The sequence below is a fragment of the Mangifera indica genome, chromosome 14 (assembly GCF_011075055.1).
Source record: "Mangifera indica cultivar Alphonso chromosome 14, CATAS_Mindica_2.1, whole genome shotgun sequence".
NCBI classification, from domain to species: domain Eukaryota; kingdom Viridiplantae; phylum Streptophyta; class Magnoliopsida; order Sapindales; family Anacardiaceae; genus Mangifera; species Mangifera indica.
Window position 1 is genome coordinate 8,735,327 of NC_058150.1, and position 23,311 is coordinate 8,758,637.

The 23,311-nt window shown below is 30.5% G+C and overlaps 2 protein-coding genes across 2 annotated transcripts; both read right to left on the bottom strand.

Annotated features, from left to right (window-relative positions):
- Window positions 1–8,435: 8,435 nt before the first annotated feature.
- LOC123196672 (protein trichome birefringence-like 43) lies at window positions 8,436–13,394 on the bottom strand. The gene is made up of 5 exons (XM_044610739.1): window positions 13,058–13,394; window positions 9,682–9,853; window positions 9,422–9,597; window positions 9,176–9,334; window positions 8,436–8,815 (listed from the first exon to the last, which is right to left on the bottom strand). Exons 1-5 carry the CDS (start codon window positions 13,342–13,344, stop codon window positions 8,518–8,520), a joined length of 1,092 nt encoding a protein of 363 aa, XP_044466674.1. The 5' UTR covers window positions 13,345–13,394; the 3' UTR covers window positions 8,436–8,517.
- Window positions 13,395–19,810: 6,416 nt separating this feature from the next.
- Window positions 19,811–23,086, bottom strand: LOC123196673. Its single transcript, XM_044610740.1, has 6 exons — window positions 22,666–23,086; window positions 21,813–21,923; window positions 21,446–21,731; window positions 20,921–21,026; window positions 20,555–20,710; window positions 19,811–20,036 (listed from the first exon to the last, which is right to left on the bottom strand). Exons 1-6 carry the CDS (start codon window positions 22,768–22,770, stop codon window positions 20,000–20,002), a joined length of 801 nt encoding a protein of 266 aa, XP_044466675.1. The 5' UTR covers window positions 22,771–23,086; the 3' UTR covers window positions 19,811–19,999.
- Between the last annotated feature and the right edge of the window lie 225 nt (window positions 23,087–23,311).

Here is a 23,311-nt window from a genome sequence, read left to right on the forward strand (position 1 = left end):
TGCGAGGATTTTTTTGGGGTTATATATGTCATTTTGGTGGTGACGTGGTCAATGGTACTTGAGACTCTGGTTAATTTGCATGGTTAGAATTGAAACGTTACAGCTTTACAAGGGACATAGACATCATTTGGAGTGAAAGACAAGTTGTTCACGGCTATAGAGACGTTAAATAGGTCAGGTTAATTCGAGACCCAATTTCAAATTTGACAAAAAAGGAAAATTAAAATTTTTAGTTTTAATTTAATTCGTGTATACATATATGCGATTTATTTCAAAACTTAAACAAATATATTACAACAATAATCTATTTTTCTAAAATATCCTTCTTAAAATGGCTTATACAAATATTCTCTCTTTTTTCTCAGTTTTTAAGCGATGACTCATGTAGAGAGATCTTTTCTCTTTTTCTCTGTAACTTTGGAAATACACTGTGAAAAATATAATAAGTGCTCCAGAATAGAGCCAGTGCTTTAAAAACAAAATAAAGAAAGAAAAAACTGAAAAGTGAAACGGATTTCAGATTAAGAATTCTTCGAAGTAAGGATATAAAACAAAAAGAGCAATCCACCAAAACTCGACCACATCCACTTCATACCTTATATTAAACCTCAACTACTAGGATGATCGAAAAAAATCATTTGATAGGGTTTTAATTGAAAGAAATGAAAGGTTGGTGTTTAACTGAAAAAGAAAGCAAGGATTGGTGTCACTAAAAAAAAAAAAAGTTACTAGAAAAAACGAGGGTTGGCATGATGCCAACCCTTAGTGTTGACGCTACGCCAACCCTCATTGTTTTTAAAATGGGAAAGGTTGGCGTCACGCTAACCCTTTATAATTTTTTTTTTTAAAAAGATTTTTAAAATTATTTTTTTGTTTAAAAAGTTTCAACGCCAACCCTTTTTAATTTTTTTTTAAAAAGTCTTAAGTGCTATGAATTTTTTTTAAAATTGATCAAGGTAAGGTAATAAAAAACAGAAGAAAATGACAGTGGTAATTTTATAATTTTTTATGTAACTCTCTGTCAAGACAAGGAAAACAATACACACACGAGCACTATATTAGAATAAACAAACATAAAAAAATAAAGAAATTGAGTATAATAGAAGAAAACAGAAAAAAATAAATAAAGTCACTAAAGTCTGGGGGGTTGGCGTTAACGCCTACCCTTGGCATTAATACCAACCTGCTCTTCATCTGAAATTTTTTTTGGCTCGTATTTTATAACTATCACTATAACATTAAACAATATTATAATAACTTTAAACAATAGAAACAATATGAAATAATAACATTAAACAATCTAACAATATAAAATCACAATAAAATTAAATTTTACATGAAGTTATGAACATGAATCTACCATACTTATTTCATTTTCAATTATTCATAAAGAAAACATGTAACATACGGGTTAAGTTAAGACTGACCTGAATGTGGATGATTTTGCTATGAAGTTTTTGCAGTAGATGTTAATTCTCTTAATAAATTTAGCAATTTTCGTCTCTCCCTCCCTCGTGTCCAAGTTAAATATTTTATAATGGTTTTCTCATAGGTTTTATTGTTCAATCACGTGTCTTCTTACATTAATAATTTATTTTTTTCATGTTGCAGGGGTTCTTTCCTCATTTGAAAACTGAGGAAGAAGAGAGAAAAAGTTACAGAGAAAAAGAGAGAATCTCTGCATGGGTTGCATTTTGGTATTTTATAACCATCACTACAACATTAAACAATATTATAACAACTTTAAATAATAGAAACAATATGAAATAATAGCATTAACCAATTTAATAACATGAAATCGCAATAAAATTAAATTTTACATGAAGTTATGAACATGAATCTACCATACTTATTACATTTTCAATTGTTCATAAAAAACACACATAACATACAGGCTTAAGTCAAAACTGACCTGAATGTAGATGATTTTGCTATGAAGTCTTGCAGTAGATATTAATTCTCTTAATAAATTTAGCAATTTTCGTCTCTCTCTCCCTTGTATCCAAGTTGAATATTTTATAATGGTTTTCTCACGAGTTTTATTCTTCAATCATGTGTTTTCTTTCAGTAATAATTTATTTTTTTCATACTACAAGGATTCCTTCCTCACTTGAAAGCTGAGAAAGAAGAGAGAAAAAATTGTAGAGAAAAAAAGAGACTCTCTTTATGGGTCATTTCAAGATGGATATTTTAGAAAAGTAGATTACTGTTATGGTATATTTATTTAAGTTTTAAAATGAATGATATATATATATATACATGGATTAAAATAACGCTAAAAATTTCAATTTCCCAAAAAAAAATCCCAATACAATAAAATCTGATTTGGCATTACAACAGGTCAAACCCAACCTATGGGTCTAAAGGGCTAAACAATAGGCCCATCAATCAGATTGATCCGGTCTGTTATTGTTGATATCCATTTAAAAAAAAAAAATGATGGCAGATGGGCAGACTGTGTCTGTTCCAATTGATTTTTTTTTTTTTTCTCAACCTTGTGCCTTAAACAAAGTGAAAGAAATGGCTTGGGTTGAGGACTTCACAATGTTTGAAGTTAATATTTCAATGGCACTATTTTCGTTTCCCTCCCTTTGGATGCTGGTTTGTGCAATGTAATTAATTGTTGCTTATTGCTTGTGTTTGTTTTAATGCCATAGAAAATAGAACCTTATCATGATAGCTGGGGGTTATCTAGTTGATTCAAGATTAGGTTTCATCGTAGGTTTCAAAATATCATAAGAATTTAAAGTTTCTAAAATATTGCATCATCAATTGTATAAAACTTTCCCATGAAAAATGTCTTACAATTTCTAGTTGAAGAATTTTTTTCTCTTTGGAGCCGGCTGGCTTAGTACAACAGGAACAATTAAGAAAAGAAAAATGGATGATTGCAGGTACAAAATTACTAACGAGGTTAAGGATTGATATTAAGTCGGGCTACCGAAGATATCTATTTTTAGAGAATTAAAAAATCTTGATGCTGAAGATAAATAAATAGATTTTATATATATTTTATTGTATTTATTTTTGTAATTATGTAAGATGTAAATTAATTTATTTGTACTATATTATAATAGTTTTCGTGATTTAATCATAGTATTCCTTTATTACAAGTGCGAAATTATTAATAAAATATTTGAGATACTGTATTCGGTTTTAATAATTAGAAAATAGTTTAGAAAATATAATTTAAAAAAATTTAATTAAACTTCTCTTAAATATTCGGATTGGCTTGGTATTGTTGGGTCCGATCCGATCCGATATCATAAAGGTTGACTTGACCCTATTTATAACGGATCGAGCCTTATGCCTTATACTTTTCATGAGTTAATCTGCTCCTTAGGCTTGCTACTATGCAAGCTTTAGGCGCCGCCCAACCCATAGGCCTGGTGGGTTTGGCCAAAGCCGCCCAGCCCCCACCGCCTCTAATCATAAGTCATGAGCTTGGTGGGGATTTTCTCTTAGTGTCACATGTTCTGCATTTATCCTTAAATACCAGTGAGCGTGTCTACTTCCCACCCCCTGTTTTTTAAATGACTCCTTCCACCTTCAGACCTTAAAAAATGGATACTCTCTTACCATCCATGAAAAATCAAATATTAGTTTTAAGGCAAAAGACTTATTCCCACCCAAGGTTTGATGCAAATACAAACTTTCACTCATAGAGTTTCAAAAACTCAAACACTCACTTATCATTAGGGCTGGATTCGAGCCGAGCCGAGCTCGGCTCGCAGCCAGCTCGGGCTCGGCTCGGCTTTTTGAGGGCCGGCTCGAGTTCGGCTCGAGCTCGACTCGAGCCGAATTCGGCTCGGCTCGAGTTCGGCTCGTTTTCAGTTCGGCTCGGTAACGGCTCGGCTCGGCTCGTTTTTTATATCAAAACGACACCGTTTTGTATATATATAAAAATCAAAACGACGCCGTTTTGTATAAAAAAATTTTTAAAAAAATATACCGAGCCAACCCGAGCCAGCTCGGGCTCGGCTCGAGCTCGATCGAGCCGAGCTGAGCCCGGCTCGTTTCGGGCTCGAGCCGAGCCGAGCCGAGCTCGAGCCCGAGCTGGCTCGGCTCGAATCCAACCCTACTTATCATCCAACTTCTCTTAAATTTTTCTACTAGAGATAAAGATAAAGATAAAATCGATATTTAATCATTAAACACTAAAACTCTAAAAGTTTATATTATTTTTCTCTCTTGGTTTGAAAAACTAATAATTTCTCTCAAAATTAAGGTTGAAAAATTCCCTTTTCCCCCTAGGGTTATTTCTTCTTTCTCCTGCAATCGGAATCCGTTCCGACCATCAACTAACCTTCCCACCATCTTTTTCTCCCGCCGTAATAATTTCGTCAAATGAAGATGAATTTTCTTCGTTCGACGAAGAGAGAAAGACAATTTGTTGTCTTTGTCTTTTTGATTGGATGAAGAAGAATTATCTTTGTTTGGTCGAAGAGATGAAGACGAATCATTTTCGCCTAGTCAAAGAGATGAAGATGATTCATCTTCGTTCAACGAAACTATTATGGTGGGAAGGCTAACAACAAGAGAAGAAGATAATGAGAAGGCCAGACTTCGACAGGAACAAATTGTGGTCATCGAAGAAAGAAGACCCTAAGGGGAAAAGTGAAATTTTCAAACTATTAGATAGAAAAAAATTATTAGCTTTCCAAATTAATAGGGGAAAATGATATAAACTTTTAGAGTTTGGGGTTTAGTGATAAAATGATAATTTTATCCCCTACAACTAATGATTTTAGTTAAATTTAATAGCCCATGAATGAATATTTGAGTTTTTGAAATCTTATAGGTGTGTGTTTGAAAATGGATTAAACCTTTGGTGGGAACAAGTCTTTTGGCCTTAGTTTTAATGATCAACCTATATTTTCGTTAATTTTCAAATCATATAATATTATAGGATTAATGTCCTTTACACTTTTAAAATACAAACAAATTAATTTTTCTTTACGAACTTATATATTTATTACTTTAAATTTATCTTCAATTAAGAAAAATCAAAACCCTAATTATAGCAAATCTAAAACCCATGATAAATCTAATCATAATTGAAATTTTAGTTAAAATCACACCATCTCAACGTGATTATGGTTGTAATTATACTATTTCGATATGATTTTGATTGAATCGCATGAAATGATGCGATTTAGTTGGAATTGCACAATCCCAGTGTGATTTTAACTTATCGCACCATTTTAGTATAGATTCTAACCATTGTCATCAACATTCACCATTGGCGATTATTTTAAAATTTTAATTTTATTTTATTTTTTATAATTATTAATCTTAAAATTAATATAAAGTAAAGGTAAAAATATATTTAATAAAGTTTTAAGGGAAAAGTCTTATTTAGCTTTACTGAACATTGAAACTAATAAAAGACACTTTTATCTTTTTTTTGTGTGTATCTCCTAAAAATTTATGAATTTCACCAACACCCCCCCACAAAAGGTGAAAAGTGTTGCTTTTAAAATTCAATGGTGGGAAAGGGCTGGGACCAAAATTGGTGTAAAAAATTGTCTGGATAACTTCATTGATTTAGACTTTCGGCTTGGCCTATTGTGTAGAAGACCCAATGACTATTTACCAATGAACTTTAATGATATGAAATGGGGAGAAGGACTATTTCCCACCCAACTTTTGATGCGTTCTCAACTTGCCACCAACGGCAGATGAAAATCCAGTTTTTCCACCCGTGACCAAACTGCCGTCCAATTTTTCAGTTAGGGACAGGGGCAAAATCGTCATTTGCTATTTAAAACATTAAAATTTTTAAATTTTACCGTTTCCCCCCTCCAGGTTTTAAAAACTAATAACTAACCCATCCTCAAAGTTTGAAAAGTTTAGATTGCACCCTTGGGGTTTGCTTCCTTCTCCGACCACCATCGACGGCCGACGCATTCGACCGATCTCCCATCTCCGACTACAAAGGACGACGAAGGACGACGCTTCGACGACGACTACAAACGACGACGCTTCGACGAGGGACGCTTCGACGACGACGACGACGCTTCGTCTGTTCTTCCAGATCTCCGTCTCCGTCTCTTCGTTTGTTCTTCCAGATCGACGCCCCCCATCTCCGTCTCCGTCTGTTCTTCCAGATCTCCCGTCTCCGTCTGTTCTTCCAGATCGACGCCCCCCATCTCCGTCTCTTCGTCGCATCGTGCGACGAAGGGATCTCCGTCTCTTCGTCGCACCGTGCGATGAGGAGAGGAAGATCTCTTCGTCGCACCACCGCCGTCGCACCAGGAGAAGGAGGAGGCCGGTGACGACGCCGGAGAAGACGTCTGGAGTTGAAGTTGGAGAATGGGGGTGAAATGCTAGTTTTGAAAGTTATGGGGGGCGGCTGTATTTTGAAAAATATGGAAACCCTAGGTTTGGGGTGAAAATGTTAGTTTTTAAAGTTGAGGGGTATTTTGTCATCTGTCGTGGGGTGAAAATGTTAGTTTCTAAAACCTAAGGGGGGTGAATGGTAAAACTCTCACATTAATTTTGAGAAATTAAATTGAGGGGTATTTTTGTCATTTCATCTAACAAGGGTAAAATAGACATTTTACCCTTATGCAAACAGAAATCATCCATTTTAACAGCTCATGGATAGGAAAACTGGATTTTCATCTGCCGTGGGTGCCAATTTGAAAACGCATCAAAAGTTGGGTGGGAAATAGTCCTTCTCCCTATGAAATGTTTCATTATTTAGGTTTGAAATGTCTATTTTTTCATCTATTTACCAAAGTCATTCATTAGTTTTACTAGTAAAGAGTATTTTTCATTACTTTATATAATATATAATAGCATTAATATCATTTATACCGTATTAGTACAAAAAAAAAATCATATTCTTACTCTTAAGTACTTTATTTGTTTTTTCTTTCATATTTTCCTTTTTACCCTCTTTTCTCCTTTCTCTTTTTTTGGCCATAAGAAAAACTCCTAACTGTAGCCATCAGATCTGGATGTGCTTGGGCCTGATGTGGGTAGCAAAATGTTTTAGAGTTGGTGGAAACGATACAATCCAACTCAAATAGAGGGTAGTAGTGATAGCTATAGGCAAAAAGTGACAAATTTAAGCCAGAACTGATAAATTTAGATCAAGTTGGCGGTGAGAAAGGACAACAATATCAAAGTGTTGTGCATAAAGTTGAAAATGTGCTTGTAGCAACAGGGTATAGCACATAGTTACAAAAAATATAAAAAATTAGTTGGTTGTGACACAAGGCTGACAGTAGTAGGATAAGAATAGTCCTATTGATGACTATTTTCCTTTAATTATTTTTAGTTTTTATAATTAATGACCTTGGGTGGATAAAAAATTTATAAATTTTTTTTTGAAGAGCAAACTATTATTTTGTTTTAGTAAACATAAATGGTATTTTAATCCTTTGACCAATTTTATTAAAAAAAAAAAGATTTGACATATGGTTGAGAAATAGACTTTTTAAACTTATAAAATTAAAAATGTTTTTTCATCCAAGTTCGGATAGGAAATAGTCATTGGACCTAATTATGAATTAGAATAGAATGAATTTATTCGTCCCATATAATAAACAATAAAACTATATACAAAAATTTTATACACAAATAATAATATCTCATTATATAATTAAATGTTATTTTATTTCTAATTTAAAATTATCAAATTACGAGATGATATGTCATTATTTATGTATAAGATTATTTTCATTATTTGTGTATATAGTGTTACCCGTTAATAAACCTATTTTTATAATAATTTTTGTATTGATATATTTATGCTTATATTAAATTAATAAACTTATTTTTAATTTCTTGATCCTTGCAAATATTTTTGACACCTCTCTTATATCTTATAAAAACTAATTTTGATATGCTTATAACCAAAACATAATATGAGGGAAGAAAACGATTAATGCTAGGAGAAATCATGTTAAAAACGACATAAATTTGACATTTTGAATTGCTTCCTAAATTTCATTTATTTATTCCCATTTTCAATTGCTTTTAAGGTTTATTTATTTATAATCTGAGCTATTTGATGAAAAACTAGTTGCAAAGACGGAAATATTTTGTTAACAAATGACTGTGTTCTTGAGCTCATTTTTGCACAATTTTTTAAGATTTAATTTTTTTTTAAATTTCAATTTATATATTTAAATTTTGTTTGAAGTGTCAGGAAGAGGAAAATTTCTATGAAAGAGGAAAAGAAGGGTTTGAATTCTCCTCTATTATTATTCAGACTATCCTTAGGTTTTCTCTCTCTCTCTTTTTTTTTTTTTTAATACAGAATTTCATTTTAGTTAAAGCATTTTTTAAAGATCAAATCAAAATATTTCACTCTTATGAGGGTTTGGATTCCCCTCAATTATCACTCAAATTAGGTTTCTCTCTCTCTCTCTCTTTATATATATATATATATATAAACGATCATAGATAACTAAAACAACTCGTTGACATAATCAGACATTTAAAATTGCTAATTATTGCTCTGAAAATCAGATTATTGTTTTAACAAGGAGAAGTATAAATGGTTTAGGTTTGAGTGAGAGCTATATATAGAAGCTGGTTCCAAGTATCAGGAACACCAGCCAAACACCAGTGGCTGCAGTCAGGAACCTTGTGGCCGCCGAAGCCATAGTAGGAAGGATGGCCATCTTTTCTTAACTGTGATAATCTTGTCACGTTCAGCAAATACACCCCATTTTTCATTTTACTTAGAACTTTCTCCACTACTATCTCTGCTTTATGCTCCCCTCCTGGATAGTTTGACCCCATTACTGGCTTTGTTTGTTTCTCACAACTCGCATTTGATTCCCCCCAATCATCTCCACTGTTACGTTTCATTAAAATGTTAATAATACAATTAACATCCATTGTTAACTTATGATTAAGTTAAATTCTCTCATAGTTATATATTTAATGTTTTAAAAAAGGCATTGCAAACCCTTCTAGTTTAGTCATGGAAAATTACCAATGGAAAAACATCAAAACCCTATCAAATTCAATAAGATTATGTATACCCATTTTGAATATTTAAATAAATACACATTTATATATGTTATCAAATAATTTATATACTTAAAATAGATACCTGTAACATTATTCTTTTATATATATATATATATATATATATATATATATATATATATATATATATATATATATATATATATATAATAAATTTACTTACTTGGTGTGGTCAGGAGACACCCCTTGGAAGAAAACCTTGGTTTTGGATGGATCGATATTTGTGTCAACCCATTTAGCCCAAGTGTTCAACGCTTTCTCAAAGGCTACTAGGCGATCCATGTCTTTGATTGTTTCATTTCCATCTTCAATCAAATCCCATCTTCAATTAATTAAAAAACTAATGAATGATTAGTTAAGTTATAAGGAAAATATGAAATTAATGAAGATTAACTAATTAATTACGTACGGTTGTTTCCTTCCTGTGTGAAGCCACCAATGCCATGAGTTGAAGATCAAGACATCAATTTGCTTCCACTGTTTTCCACTTTGAATTGAATCAAGTTTTAAAATTCGCCCCCTACTTGTGTTCATAATATCAACCAGAAATGCATTGCGAGAAAACATCAATTTAGTGTTGAACTCCTGCATGAAAAATATTTTATTGGTTAATTAAATATTTTGGTAAAAGAGAGAAACTACATAATGAAGGGGAGGGGAGAATCTCACTGGGAATGTGACAGTAGAGAGGCCTCCAGCTCGCTGTGATTTGTAGACAGCCTGTGGCACTGCTTTATGAAGCATGCATGTGAGTGATTGCCACTGATTTAAACCCAGTGAATCTCCTACGAACAATATGCTTTTCCCTTTAAGCCACGACAAGAAATCTTTACCATCGAACCTACACCAATCAAGTTTGGTTGACATTTCACATTCTATAAATGAACATAATTCAACATAGATTGGCATAATTGAAAATCTTAGTGCCTTAAAACTAATGGATTATAAGTAAAACAAATGACAATTTTGCTACAATAAAATGTTGAAGCTTTTTATGTCCTCTTTACATTCATTTATATTGATTGTCACTCAAACAAGCAATTGTGTCTTAACTATCATATATTGACTTTAAAATCACGTATATGAGGAATACATATGCTAGAAAACATGATTATCAGGTGATAATAAAAATTTATAGTCCACAATCAAACTAATGAAAAGGAACACTTGATTCATGATAAAATTACAAAATGACCTAAATCCATTAGGGGATAGCTTGTTTGAATCAATTTATTTTGAAATCATTCATGCAATTCTCTTAATTTTGAGTAAATAATTGTCTCCATGTTTGTTTAATGTTGACTTGTGTATTTAGGTTTATCAAAGGGTGACAACTCAATAAAGTAACGCTTCATGCTAATATGTTGGAACATGACTACTAAATGATGAGTGTTATTTATTGATATGGAAATCATAGCTCTAAGTAAAAAGCTAATGCAATCCTCTTACTGGCTTTAATCATGATATGGAAAAATAGATTGAGTCGTAGATCATAATTTATGTATATGACATGATGATTTACCATTCTTGTTAAACATCATTGAATAATAAAACATTAAAACAAACAAAAAATGTAAAGTAAAATTAGATGAGCCATCATGCGATTGAATATTATATTATTTTTATTTTAAAATCACTTAATAATACGGTATAATATTATTTAAAGACCCAATTATATACTAAAAATTATGTATACATAATTTTATTGAAATTTAATATATGTTATTTAACAAGCCTTTTTACATTATAAAACAATTTCTAATAAAATTCATATTTCCTACTAATTATATTTCTTTTTAAATAACTTTACAAATAAAAAATAAGTAAAACAAAGAGTTATTAATAAATCATGATAATTAAAAAATGAAATATATCTCTTTGTTTTTTGGGTGGGGGGTGGTGTGGGGGGTGTTGGTGTTGTGGGGTGTGGGAAAAAAGATTGAAAACAACTTAACAGCGAAAATAATCTGTGATCAAGCAATAGTGACAGTTGGATGGATGTGATAAGCTAACTGTAATGGCCCCACTGATGCATGCCGCATCGTGCACGCCAATTTATTTTTTTCTTTTGCATATGTCGATTCATATGTCAATAAACTAATCCCAAAAAAAAAAAAAAAAAAAAAAATTAAATGTATCTATCACAACCAATTGCATATATCCTGACAAATAATACTTAGAATCAAAACAAATATAATTTATTTTATTAAGTAAAAGGACCACCACCGTCATGTTGTCCTGAATTTCTTATAAACTAAGCTAAATCCTACTAATAATATTACCCAACAAACCATAAACCTCAACCCAACAGTTCAAATAATAAGACTTCTATCAGCAATTTTTAGCTTAAAAGCTTCAGTAAGAGTTTCATGTTTAACCTTTTTATAATGAGTGCCTAGCTATTAGTTTAAAAAATGCAACCTTAATCCTCGTTTGTTTGACCATTTAAGAAATATCATCATTTCAATAATCTTTAAACTTATCAATATAAGCTCTGAAAATGTTTATTAACCTCTTAACATTATTGACAGATTTTGGATGTTAGATTGATTAAATTTGGGTAAATTGTAAAGACATTACTTCCTTCTAACTTGAATAGAAGAACTTTACAATTTATAAAAAATAAAATATATATAGGGTTAAGATCACATGTCTATAATTAACGTGTGTCCTCTATAAAAAAAGATAATTACACGAGACTTGGTTCATTTTCAACACATGGTTTTACAATTAAAAGAACTAAAAACCCATTATTATCTAATAACAACAGATTAATGATATGACAACTTGAAGTCGGTAAAGGTTTCTTCTAAACTTCTATAACTCACTGATAGCTATTGGTGAAGGTATCGATTTAGCAAGACAGCTATATGTTTGTTATTTTGTTAGTGATATGACAACTTGAAGTTGAGTAAAGAAAACCCTTTTATCTATATTGAAGAAACAATAAATTAATTAAGGTTAGACGTAGAATGTTAATGGAGGAATTAATGATTAGAAGTCCTTTAGTTAGTTTCTTTGATTATTTGTGTTGTACGCTATCTCTTAAAATTTACCAACAAACAAATTAAAGGCGGCCGACCCTTAAATAAGTGCATAAATTTAATAGATTAATAGATACTGATATTTAATTTTTTTTTTTTTTTGCATAGAAAAAATAATATCTTAATGATGAAGTTTAAAATCCAATTTAAATTAGTAAAAAATATATGATTTTAGCACTTCTAAATAGATTAATGATAAATCTTCCATTGTTGATTCTGCATCATTGCGAGATAGACAACTTAACCATCTATGAATTTCCCACCTGATAATTGACATTTTTTTTAATCAACAATAGTTAATTAACGACAACTATGATTAATATTTTTGTAAATAATGACAAACTTTCTTTATCAATGGGTGCACTTATTATACAATTATATAGAGTTCTTTACTCTTATATAAATATGCGTAATTACGTGTGTGTATTAAAACATTTTATATTTGTTATCATCATGATTTTTAAATTTAAGACGTTTTAACTATATTATTAGATGGGATTTATTTAAATTAAAAGAAAATATTTCAATGGTACATAATTTTAATTTTTTTTTTCACTTTTCTTCCCTCATATATTTTGTATGCTAAAAAAAATAATATGAATTAATAAATCTCAACTAATAAAAATGATCTAACATCTTAAATATAATATAATGTTATATGTCCATTTTGATAAGACAAACATCTATTTTTGACTGATGTGTAATGTTTATGAACTAATTCACCCATCCTGCAATTGAAATTGTCTTGTTTCAAAGTGATTTTCTTTTTTCAAGTGAAATTCGATTTAGGTGAAGTATGATAATAAGAGTAGAAAAGGCAAAGTAGCGCGAGAGGAATGCATGCAGAAAGAGCTTTTAAACGTATTAATTTGTCAGATCATCTGTCTCAACCTAGAAAGTATCATCCTTTTCAGTTTCATGAAATGTAATTCTAACCAAATGATGAACTTAGAATTAATCAAATAAATAAACAAAAGGGTTGCAGGGGAGACGAAGGTTACCTTGATAAGTTGCAGGCAGTAGGCTGCCATCTATATTTGAGATAGTCTTTGTCAGGTCTTCCATTCTTTTGACAATCAAATTGTTTCTCTATAAAAGGACAACCTTCTTCTGGGTTATAAAGAGGATATGATTCATCCTTAACCCACCTCCCTGAGAAAATATCACATTTGCTGCCTCCAGTTTCATCATGTTTACTAATGTGAACGTACGGCTCTCCATGTGTTTGGCTAATCAGAAGAGAAAGCAACAGAACTAGGATACTACTTGCAGTAGTAAACGAATCCATATGGATGAAGATAGAGATAGATTTGTTAAGGCTGTGAAACTCACGATATGAGGGAGGCCAAGGCAATTTATTAATATATAGAGAAAGAGAGAGGAAAAGAGACGGCTAATGACTTCAACTTACCGTGTTTGTGTATAGGTTAAAGAAACAATTAAAGCACCCAAAGCTTTTGGTTTTTATTTTAAGGTCCTAGCGTTCTAAATACTAGAAATTACACACCTCAACTAGCAATGCTTAATCAAAGCTTAACTCTAAAACATCTTGTACATACAGACAGGGAATTCAAGAGTGAATTACCCTTTTCCCCCCTTACATATAAGGGTGAATTTTTTGTTTGGGTTAACTTCTATTGGAATAGGGAGTTTGTTCTAGTAGTTTGAATTTCGGGATTTGGAAATGGGAGAATAGAATATCCTACCCTTATGACTTTCAAATTCATCATTTGGACTATGAATTTTACCTTTTTGATTATATGGACCTTCAATGTTTGATTCCTATATGATGAATAGTTGTTTGCCCCAACTCTATTATGTTATTGTTTGTGATGGATGATAAACTAGTAACTCAGTCTTATGAAAAAAATGCTACATGACCTAATAGCAATGTAACAAAGTTAAGGCAGACAGAAATTTGTGATAAATTTTTTGAACTTTGAGGATTCAATTGATAAAGTTAAAATGGTATTACTGATATATTTTTTAAACTGTGAAGGTCTATTCATAATGTGAGAATCCTCATCCCCGTAATAAAGTTGGAAACCTTGAAGGGTGGTATGTGATATTCTCCCATTATTTTAATTGGTAAGGACTAATTTGGAATTTTTCTTTTTTTTGGGTAAGTACTAATTTGGATATCTTCTCTATTCTTGTCAAGTAAAAAGTATATTTGGCAGTTAATTATTAGTAAATAGAGTAAACAACTATTCCCAACCAAGGTTTGGTGAAATTAAGCGATGACCCATGGAATTCTTAATTTGAATTATGGAAATTGAAGATGCAAGTAGCCCTTACGAAGCATGAGAAGCTAGAGGTGATGTTTGATAAAAATTCAAGGAGAAAGGTGATTGGCTATGTTTGATATTTATTTTGCATTGGATGAGGAATTTTTATTAATGTATATTAAGAAACTACCGCTAAAGCCTTATGGGCAAATTGCAAACAATACAAGTCTACATGAAATATGATCTTTTTGCGAATGCAACTATACAACCTGAAGATGGAGGATGGGTCCTCTTTGCAATTAACACTTGAGTGACATTAACACCTTAAGGGCCTTTGGTTGAAGTGTTTTAAAGATTATCTCGATAATCTATTTTTTATTACTTACATTATAGTGTTTAGTTTTTTAGTAATAAAAGATTATAATAGTTTTCTATTACTAATGACGTGACAAGTAATATAAGTGGTAATTTGATTATCATTTTTATCTTAAGAATTAAAATATTACTAAGGGAATCTTGACTTTATTATTATTATATTATTATTTATTAATTTTTTAAGACAAATATAAATTTATTTTTAATTAATATAACAAATAATATAAAAAATATTTAAAAATAATTATATTCAAGGGCATTTAAGTAAAATAATTTATTAGTATTCTTTATTACCATTAACCAAACACACTAATTATTTATATAATTCATTTTTATCAAATTTTATCAAACGTAGTAATAATTTATACCCAGTAATCTATTTCAAGGTAATTTTCCTATTTTGATAATAAAACATTACCAAAACCAAACACCCCATAATTAGCAAATTAGCAACTACTAAGTTGTAGATTAATGAAAAAGAAAAAGCTACTTTGTTGCTTTGTTCTTTGCCTGATTTTTGGGATACCCTTGGCATGAACACTAGTAAAGATATATATCTTGCTTATGAATCAATAACATCCTTATTAATTACTCATTGAAAAGTCACATAGAAAACCTAAAAGTGGTTCATCCTGTAGAACGAGCAAATAGAAGCATAAATCAATGTAGATCGAAGTCTATCAAAGCCAATAGGAAGTGTTTGAATTATGGAAGAATGGGTCACTTTAGGAGATTATAGGTTCAAGAACACAAATCAAGAAAATCTCAAGTCTATCTACTGGCATTAGATTCAAATAGTTCTCAGGTAAATATTGTTGTAGTTAATGATTCATATGAAGATGGAAATTTGTTGTTAATTAATCACATAATAGTATGCATTATTAGTGGGTGATAGATTCAACAACTTCATTTCATATAACACCACATAGAGATTGGTTTCACACTTACCAATCAAGTGGGGGTACTACATACTTGAGCGTTAATAACACATGAAAAATATTGAAAGTTACAAAGGTTTGAATTATCATGTTTGATGGTTCTACACATACTATATTTGATGTATGATATGTGTCAAATCTTCAAAAGAGACTTTTGTTATTGAGAAAGTTCGATGAATATGAATGTAATTTTTATGAAAAAAAGAGTATAGCGTTAGTGATTATAAAGAAAGAGTTAATAGGTTGCTTATATAAATTGATAGAAGTAATTAAAATCAATGAACCTATTGTTGTGACAAATTTTGCATCAATTTGGCATAGGTGTTTAGGACAAGTGAGTACTTTTAGACATAGAATTAATCCTTGGCTCAAAATATGTTAATTTAGATTTTTGTAAATATTGTCCATATGGTAAACATTATAGAGCCAGTTTTCCTTCATCCACTACTAGAAGTACGAATGTTCTAGATTTAATAAATTCTGACTTATGCAAGGCTCTTGTTGCATCTTTTAGAGGTGAAAAGTGTATATCTCATTTATTGATGATTTTTTCTAGAAAGATTTTGGGTTTTTAATCTCAAATGGAAGTTGAGTTTTTTTTTTTTTTAATTTCACAAAGTTTAAAGCTTGATTATAAATCAGAAAGGGAAGAAGAATCTTGAAGAGGCATGATGTAGAGAACTTGTTAATTATCTAATCCTCCATATAACTGGACGTGATGTTGAATTCCTAAAGAGCAAAGATCGAAGTTGGAACCTCCTATTTAGAAGTTTGCTATTAGTTGAGATATTGTTTTCAATAAACATTGAAGACAAAAGGAATGAAAGCAATCAAACTCATAGAAAGTGGAAATGAAAGTATTTGAGACTTCAATTGAAAGTAATGATAAACAAGAGCAAGTTGTTGAGATAATTGAAGATAATGTGATAGTGATAAGCATGAGTCATTGGAAGATGTTGAAACACAAGATAATCGAAGTCATCTAGTTAGACATTGAAAACCCTTAGTTTGGCTCAAATGTTGAGTGGCATGCTATCTTGCATTATAAAAGAGCGTGAGCCTTGTTTATATCAAGAAGCTTGTGAATCCAAAGATATTAATCAATTAAAAACAACTATGGAGGAAGATTTAGTCTTTCTCCACAAGTACAAGACTTGGAACTTACTTTAATAACCTACTGGGAGGAAGGCTATTGGTTGTAGATAGGTTTGCAAGAAAAAGGAATATGCTAACAAGAATATTGAAAGATATAAGGACAAATTCGTTGTAAAAGACTATGCTGAAAAAACTTGGTATTCACTTTGATAAAATTTTCTCTCTTGTTGTTCATTTAACTACTATTTATATATTGCTAATTTGGTATCTAATCTTGATTTAGAACTCGAGCAATTAGATGTTAAAATTATTTTTTTACATGGGAGTCTTAATGAAGAAATTGATATGACTCATTATGAAGGGTTTATTATCGAAAATAAGAAGAATCTAGTTTGTCGGTTGAATAGACTACTTTATGGTTTGAAATAAGGGCCAAGTTGTTAGGTATAAACAATTTGACTTTTTCATTATGAGGCTAGCATTCCAAAGATGTAATATTGATCTCTATGCTTATTTCTATCGTTATGGTAACAATGATTTCATAATCTTGTTATTATATGTGGATAACCTGTTAATTGTATGTAATAATATGAATGGTATTGAAAACTTTAAGCTTGTATGGCTAAGGAGTTTGAAATGAAAGATTTAGGAGCTACAAATTAGATTTTTAGGGTGTTGGCATTCAAAGTAGAAGTAATAGGAAAGTTTAGGTAACTTTAAAGTGTTATGTTGAACAAACCTTTCAATGTTTCAATATGCAATATGTTATATTGTGGTTAGTAGTTTACTTTGTATTAGTTAAAAGTTGTCTTCTAAATATTCACCTAGCACTAAGTAGAGAAAGCAGAGACGTCTCATTAATCATATTTGTTAGTAGTATAAAGTTTTATATTTGTCATAATATATTTAAGACTTGACATTGCCCAAGTAGTGAAAATAATGAGCAAGTACATGGTTTATCCTAGTAGAGAGCATTGAAGTATTGTGACGTGGACACCTTGTGTTTATAGGACATTTCTTAAGGTTATGTTGTGGCATAGTAGGCAAGATCTATAATTTGTTAGATATGTAGATAATGACTTTATTGGAAAATGAGATAAAACAAAGTCTACCACTAATTTTATATTTTCCATAGAAAGAGAGGTTGTTAGTCAAATGTCAAATTTACAATCTAAAGTTGCATTCACTACTACAAAATTGAATATACAACATCCATTAAAATATATAAAAAAAAGGCACCTAACTTAAGAGAGTGCTTAAAGATTTTCAAGTATGACAAGAAATAATTATGATTCATTATAATAGTTAGAGTGTTATATGTCTTATTAAAAATATGATATTTCACTTAATCACAAAGCACGTTGAGACAAGATTCACATTGACAACAACGTGAGAGATATGTGAACTAAACCTATCATATGGGAGATCTTCATTTTATGCAAGACATCTCTAGTGTTTTTGTGCTACCTGATGATTGGTAACATGTGTTTGGACATTAACTTTGGAGCATGTTTCACAATAACAAAGAAACAAGTCTCTCAAGTGGAAGCATGTTATATTATAAACCTTTTCTTAATAAGATATTAACCCTTAATGGAATGTGAACCCTTGTTTCTTAGCATTTCTTTCTAACAAGGATTAGAACAAATTATTATCCTATTTATATTGAATTTATTTCTTTTAAGAATGCAAATTTATTTAGAATTCCTTTTTCTTGAGGATTTAGGGTCCTACAGTTATTGATTTAAAGTGTTATAAATAGGTGTATTAGGTATATTGTAAATACTTTTTGGGTGTACTTGGTTTTTATTATAAAAAATATAAAATATTACTATAAAAATATATTAGCTTGAAAATTATTAAACATAAATTATTATTATTATATTTAATAAAATTTGATAAAAATTAATATAAATAAATAATTATTGTTTGATTAAAATTAATAAAAGAATACTAAGATATTATTTTATTTAAATACCCTTGGGTATAATTATTATAAAATATTTTTCATGTTTCATGTTATATTAATTAAAAATGAGGATATTTTTATCTTAAAAATTAATAAGTAAAAATAGAAAATCAAGATTATCTTGATAATCTTTTAATAACTAAAATGAAGATAATAATCAGATTATTTTTTATATTATCTGTCGCATCACTATTGATAATAAAAAATTGTCAAAATATTTTATTACTTACAAATTAAAGAAATTAATATAAATAATAAAAGATAAATTATCAAAACAATTATTCCATAACACTCGTATCCTTTACTCTAAAAAGATAAAACAGAATGGGCAAGATTACACATCTGGGCTTTATATATATATATATATAAGAAATGAGACAAAAAATTCTCACAAATTTAAGTTGTAAGATTAAAATAACATCTAGACAACTTACCTACAACATGCTGGAGCTTTTATTTCAATTACACTGTTTCTCTTATTATCTCATTTTATTTATTTAGAACAATAATATTCTGTTTCATTGGATTTATTATCATCCAACTCTGAAAAAGATAATTAAATATGAAACACTCCCACCAGTTTTTAAAAATTATTTTAACTCTTTATATTAACATTTATCCTCTTAAAAATGTCAGCCTAAAAATTAAAAAGAGACAAATAAAAACATTGTTGGATCCTAACAATAATATTCCGTTTCGGTAATTATTTTAAATAATAGAATTTGAAAAATTTTAATAAGATCATATAACGTTAGCTTATCAAGTCAGGCTAGCATGGTTTAGTTAGTATGATCTATAATTTATATTAATTTCTCGGCCAATAAAATTTGAATACACAATTAAATACACTTAAATATGTCATCATATGATTATATTGTATTTTATTTTTAATTTAAAATCATCCGATTGTATAATGACACATATCAAATACATACTTATTTGTGTAGATAAAACAGGTACACATAATTTTATTGTAATTTCTCTATTGTTTTGTCAAAGGTATAAATAATAAACCACATTATCTTACTGTTACATTTATCTTTGAAATAAATTATGCAATTTAAATATTAGAATTAGTGAAATGACTATAAGTATTCAAACCCTTTATTTTATCACAAACAATTAAAGCTCAGGAGACCAAAACAGACATAATATCAAGCAACATTACCATTACATTATCCAGTAAGTTTACCATAAGTAGCACTTATAAGCTACTAATTATTTGGTCACAAATAGCTACAACAACACAATTATACCAATTTGCATGCATAACCAGTACATTTGCTATATGAATCAACAGTATCTTAGAATAAATAATTGTGGCTGCAAATATCAACTTCAAAGTTTGGGAATAATGATTTGTAGGAATCCATTTCTGCAACAAAAATAACACATAAAAATCAGCTTGTGAAAAGTATAGTACTAGCCCCTAAGAATTGGAGGATGATAAAACTGAATTGTGCAAATACAAGGCACCGAACAACAATTTTGGTTTGAAACCAATGATCTGAGACACCCAAGTACATTCTAGGTAAATTCCTACCTATTGACAATGTCTAGGAAGCAAAACATTAAGAAAATATCCAACCCAATAAAAATTGGATAATCAAAATATAAAATTCAAGCAACATAATCAAAATATTAGTAGTGATTTTATGAACTTTTATGTTAATGATGTCATTGCATGCATAATCAAATGCTATTAGTGATTTTATGAACTTTGCCTAAAACTGAGTTTCTGGAGACAAAATACTATAACTTTCCAGGAGGCAAAAAAAATAAGTTGCTGTTAAGCAGATGAAAGTATTTTTGTCTCAGAGTTGATTTGTTTGTTGTCAAGGAAAAGTAGGAACATAAAATCATGTACTGCAGTGACAAGAACCAATGACTTACAGAAACTCAGCTGAGATACTGTCTTTGTTCACATCTGAAGGAATCGGCCACACGACCTGGTATGGCTCTTCCCTGTATTCTCTCCTGTGATATGCGCCATTCGGATGACCCGTTACTTTCCAATGCTTGTTGGGACGTTTTGCCTTCACGGTTAAGCTGTTAAAAAGTACCATTCTTAAAAAATCAAAATTCAAACTACAATTTCTATATATTGATCACTAAGAATAGTGAAATTGAAGAAAATAAATTTATACATGACAAATATAGAAAATGAGTCAGCCAGCACACCAGATTCTTGCTATTCAAACAGCAATATGAAATATTTGAAACAAATTTAGTGATGCAAATCTTTGAAAGCCACTTTACTTTTGGTCATCAACTTCCACTCTAATGTCATTGATGCCAACACCTGGGATTTCCATGATCACGACATAATTGAGTCCCAATTCTCTTACATCCATCCTTGAAACTCCTGCATGAATAAGAAAAAATAATGAACTATAATTACACAATCTAAAAGAAATTTTCAAAGTTGTGTTTATTAAAATCCCATTATTAAAAGAGGTGACAATAAGCTTGTTTAATAAAACATTTAACCTTGCTCTCATTAATAATATCCCAAAGATGAAAAAATTAAATACGCAAACCTATATAACCTCTCTGCTATTGCTAGGCACATAAAAGATTCTATAGAGAGATGCACCTATGACATGCTTGAAAATTTAAAGTTTTCAAAGCAATCAACTTAACCACTCTTAGGAAGCCAAATTCATGTCTTTCCCAAATGCCGACATTATAGACTTCCATAAGAAAAAGATTGACAAGCAAGAAACTGAAAATTTTATGAAAAAGTTCATCAAAAAATCACTTGCTGAAGCACCATTAACTTACCGTTAGATCCAGAAAAATATGTATTTTTCTTCAAATGGAATTGCTCTTTCGGACCAATTCTTCTATCTTGTTTAGAAAACTTAGACATATCAGGGGTGAATAATTTGCAATCCTGCACCTGATGTTTGATTTGTGATAAATTAGCATTGTTTAGTTCTGTCCTTGCAGGTCTAGCAAATAATGGTGCTTCAGAAGTATTGCAAGAGCCATCGTTTGTGAGTCCAGAGCATTTAAGGGGAAGAGAAGGCCTAGCAGACAGTGGTGCTTCAGAAGCTTTGCAAGAACTCTGGCAGATATAACATATCGTCAGTTTCAAAAATATTGAATGAACAACATCAAGAACTGCAATGAAATCAACTATAAGCACCTGTTCACTTGAACTTGGCCTCATGAAACAACCTTGAGAACTGGACGCTTGACGTGCAAAATACATTCTGTTATCATACCTTTGGATCACAGAGTTGAAACTGCTGCAGTTCTGAGACACATAAAGCCTAATGGGTAATAGTAAAATATGCGAATGTAACACGATAAGATAACATAGGTTCATTATTACTTTTTTTCTTCTCCATTTTTTTGGCTTCAACCTTGGCACATATATAGTGTATACATAAGGGTAAACCCCAGAATAATTTTATGTCCAAAACAGTCAGAGTGACAAATTAAAATCATCTTATTGTTTAAACTTCCAGAGAAGTGGTGCCTGGAATCCTATCCCAGATTAAATTATACTTCCTTTCGCCCATATGTCCAATAATTACTGTATGTAATAAGCAACAGAGAGACGATAGAGCGAGAAGCAAATATCAATCAACAGTCATGAATATAAAGTAGTCTCAACCAATAATTTTGCAATGACTAAAAATATTGGAAACAATATCGAACCATACAGTGACAGAGGAAATAATTTACATCAGTTCTCAAACAAGTTAAATTCACATTAACATAGAGTACTTTAATTGCTGTTTCTATGGGAACATAAACTCTGTTAACTTAATTTCTGCCTCGTTTTCCTCCAAGGGTTCAACTGAAAATCTCAGATGAAATTGGTCATACTTTTCGCTTATAGATGTTCTAATAATGGTATAATTCCCACTATATGAAGCAGACTACCTAGCCTAGATATACTTAAAAGCAAAATTATTTTCATGATTAATTGTTTAGACTTCTTTTCAAATATAAAAATCAATGCTGTAAGTTAAAAAAAAAAAAAAGAATACCATTGGAAGAAGACGGGTGGTGGAAGAGATAATATCGTCATTAGTGGGTGCTACAAAGTGGCCTGCAATCGTGTGGACTCTTCTTCTCACGACTTCAGTCTCCATTTCCGAGCAGTAAAAGGTTTAATCCGTGTTTGTTTCGAATAGGGCTTGAAGGATTTTAAGTGGCAGAGGTCAGATTTTTTTGAGTGGGAGTAAGTCAGGAAGATCTTTTGGGGTGTTAAGTCGATGAGAACCCAAAAAAAAATCTTTTTGAGATACTTTTTTCTATTTTTGGGCCCACTTGTTGGGTAGCACAGAGGATATTTCAGATTCAGATAAATATGGTGGCGATTTGTAAGGATTTAAATTACCCTTAGTTATGTTATAAAATTTATTTAACTAAAAAGAGAATTGAATGAAAAATGAAGGAAAGATGAACGGCTGGACATGAATTAATAATCAATGTATACATGACATTTACAAATAAAGAGAGAAGGGGATACTTATCCTCCATGAGATAAAGCAATTTTCCAAGACTATTTAATGCAGGCCGTCCAAAGTCAATATTGTCTGCCCAAATGGCTCATGTATTTGCTAATCATCAAATTATTTAATGCATTCCCACATCAAGCATGGCTATGTGGGGGTGGTGGGGATATGTAGA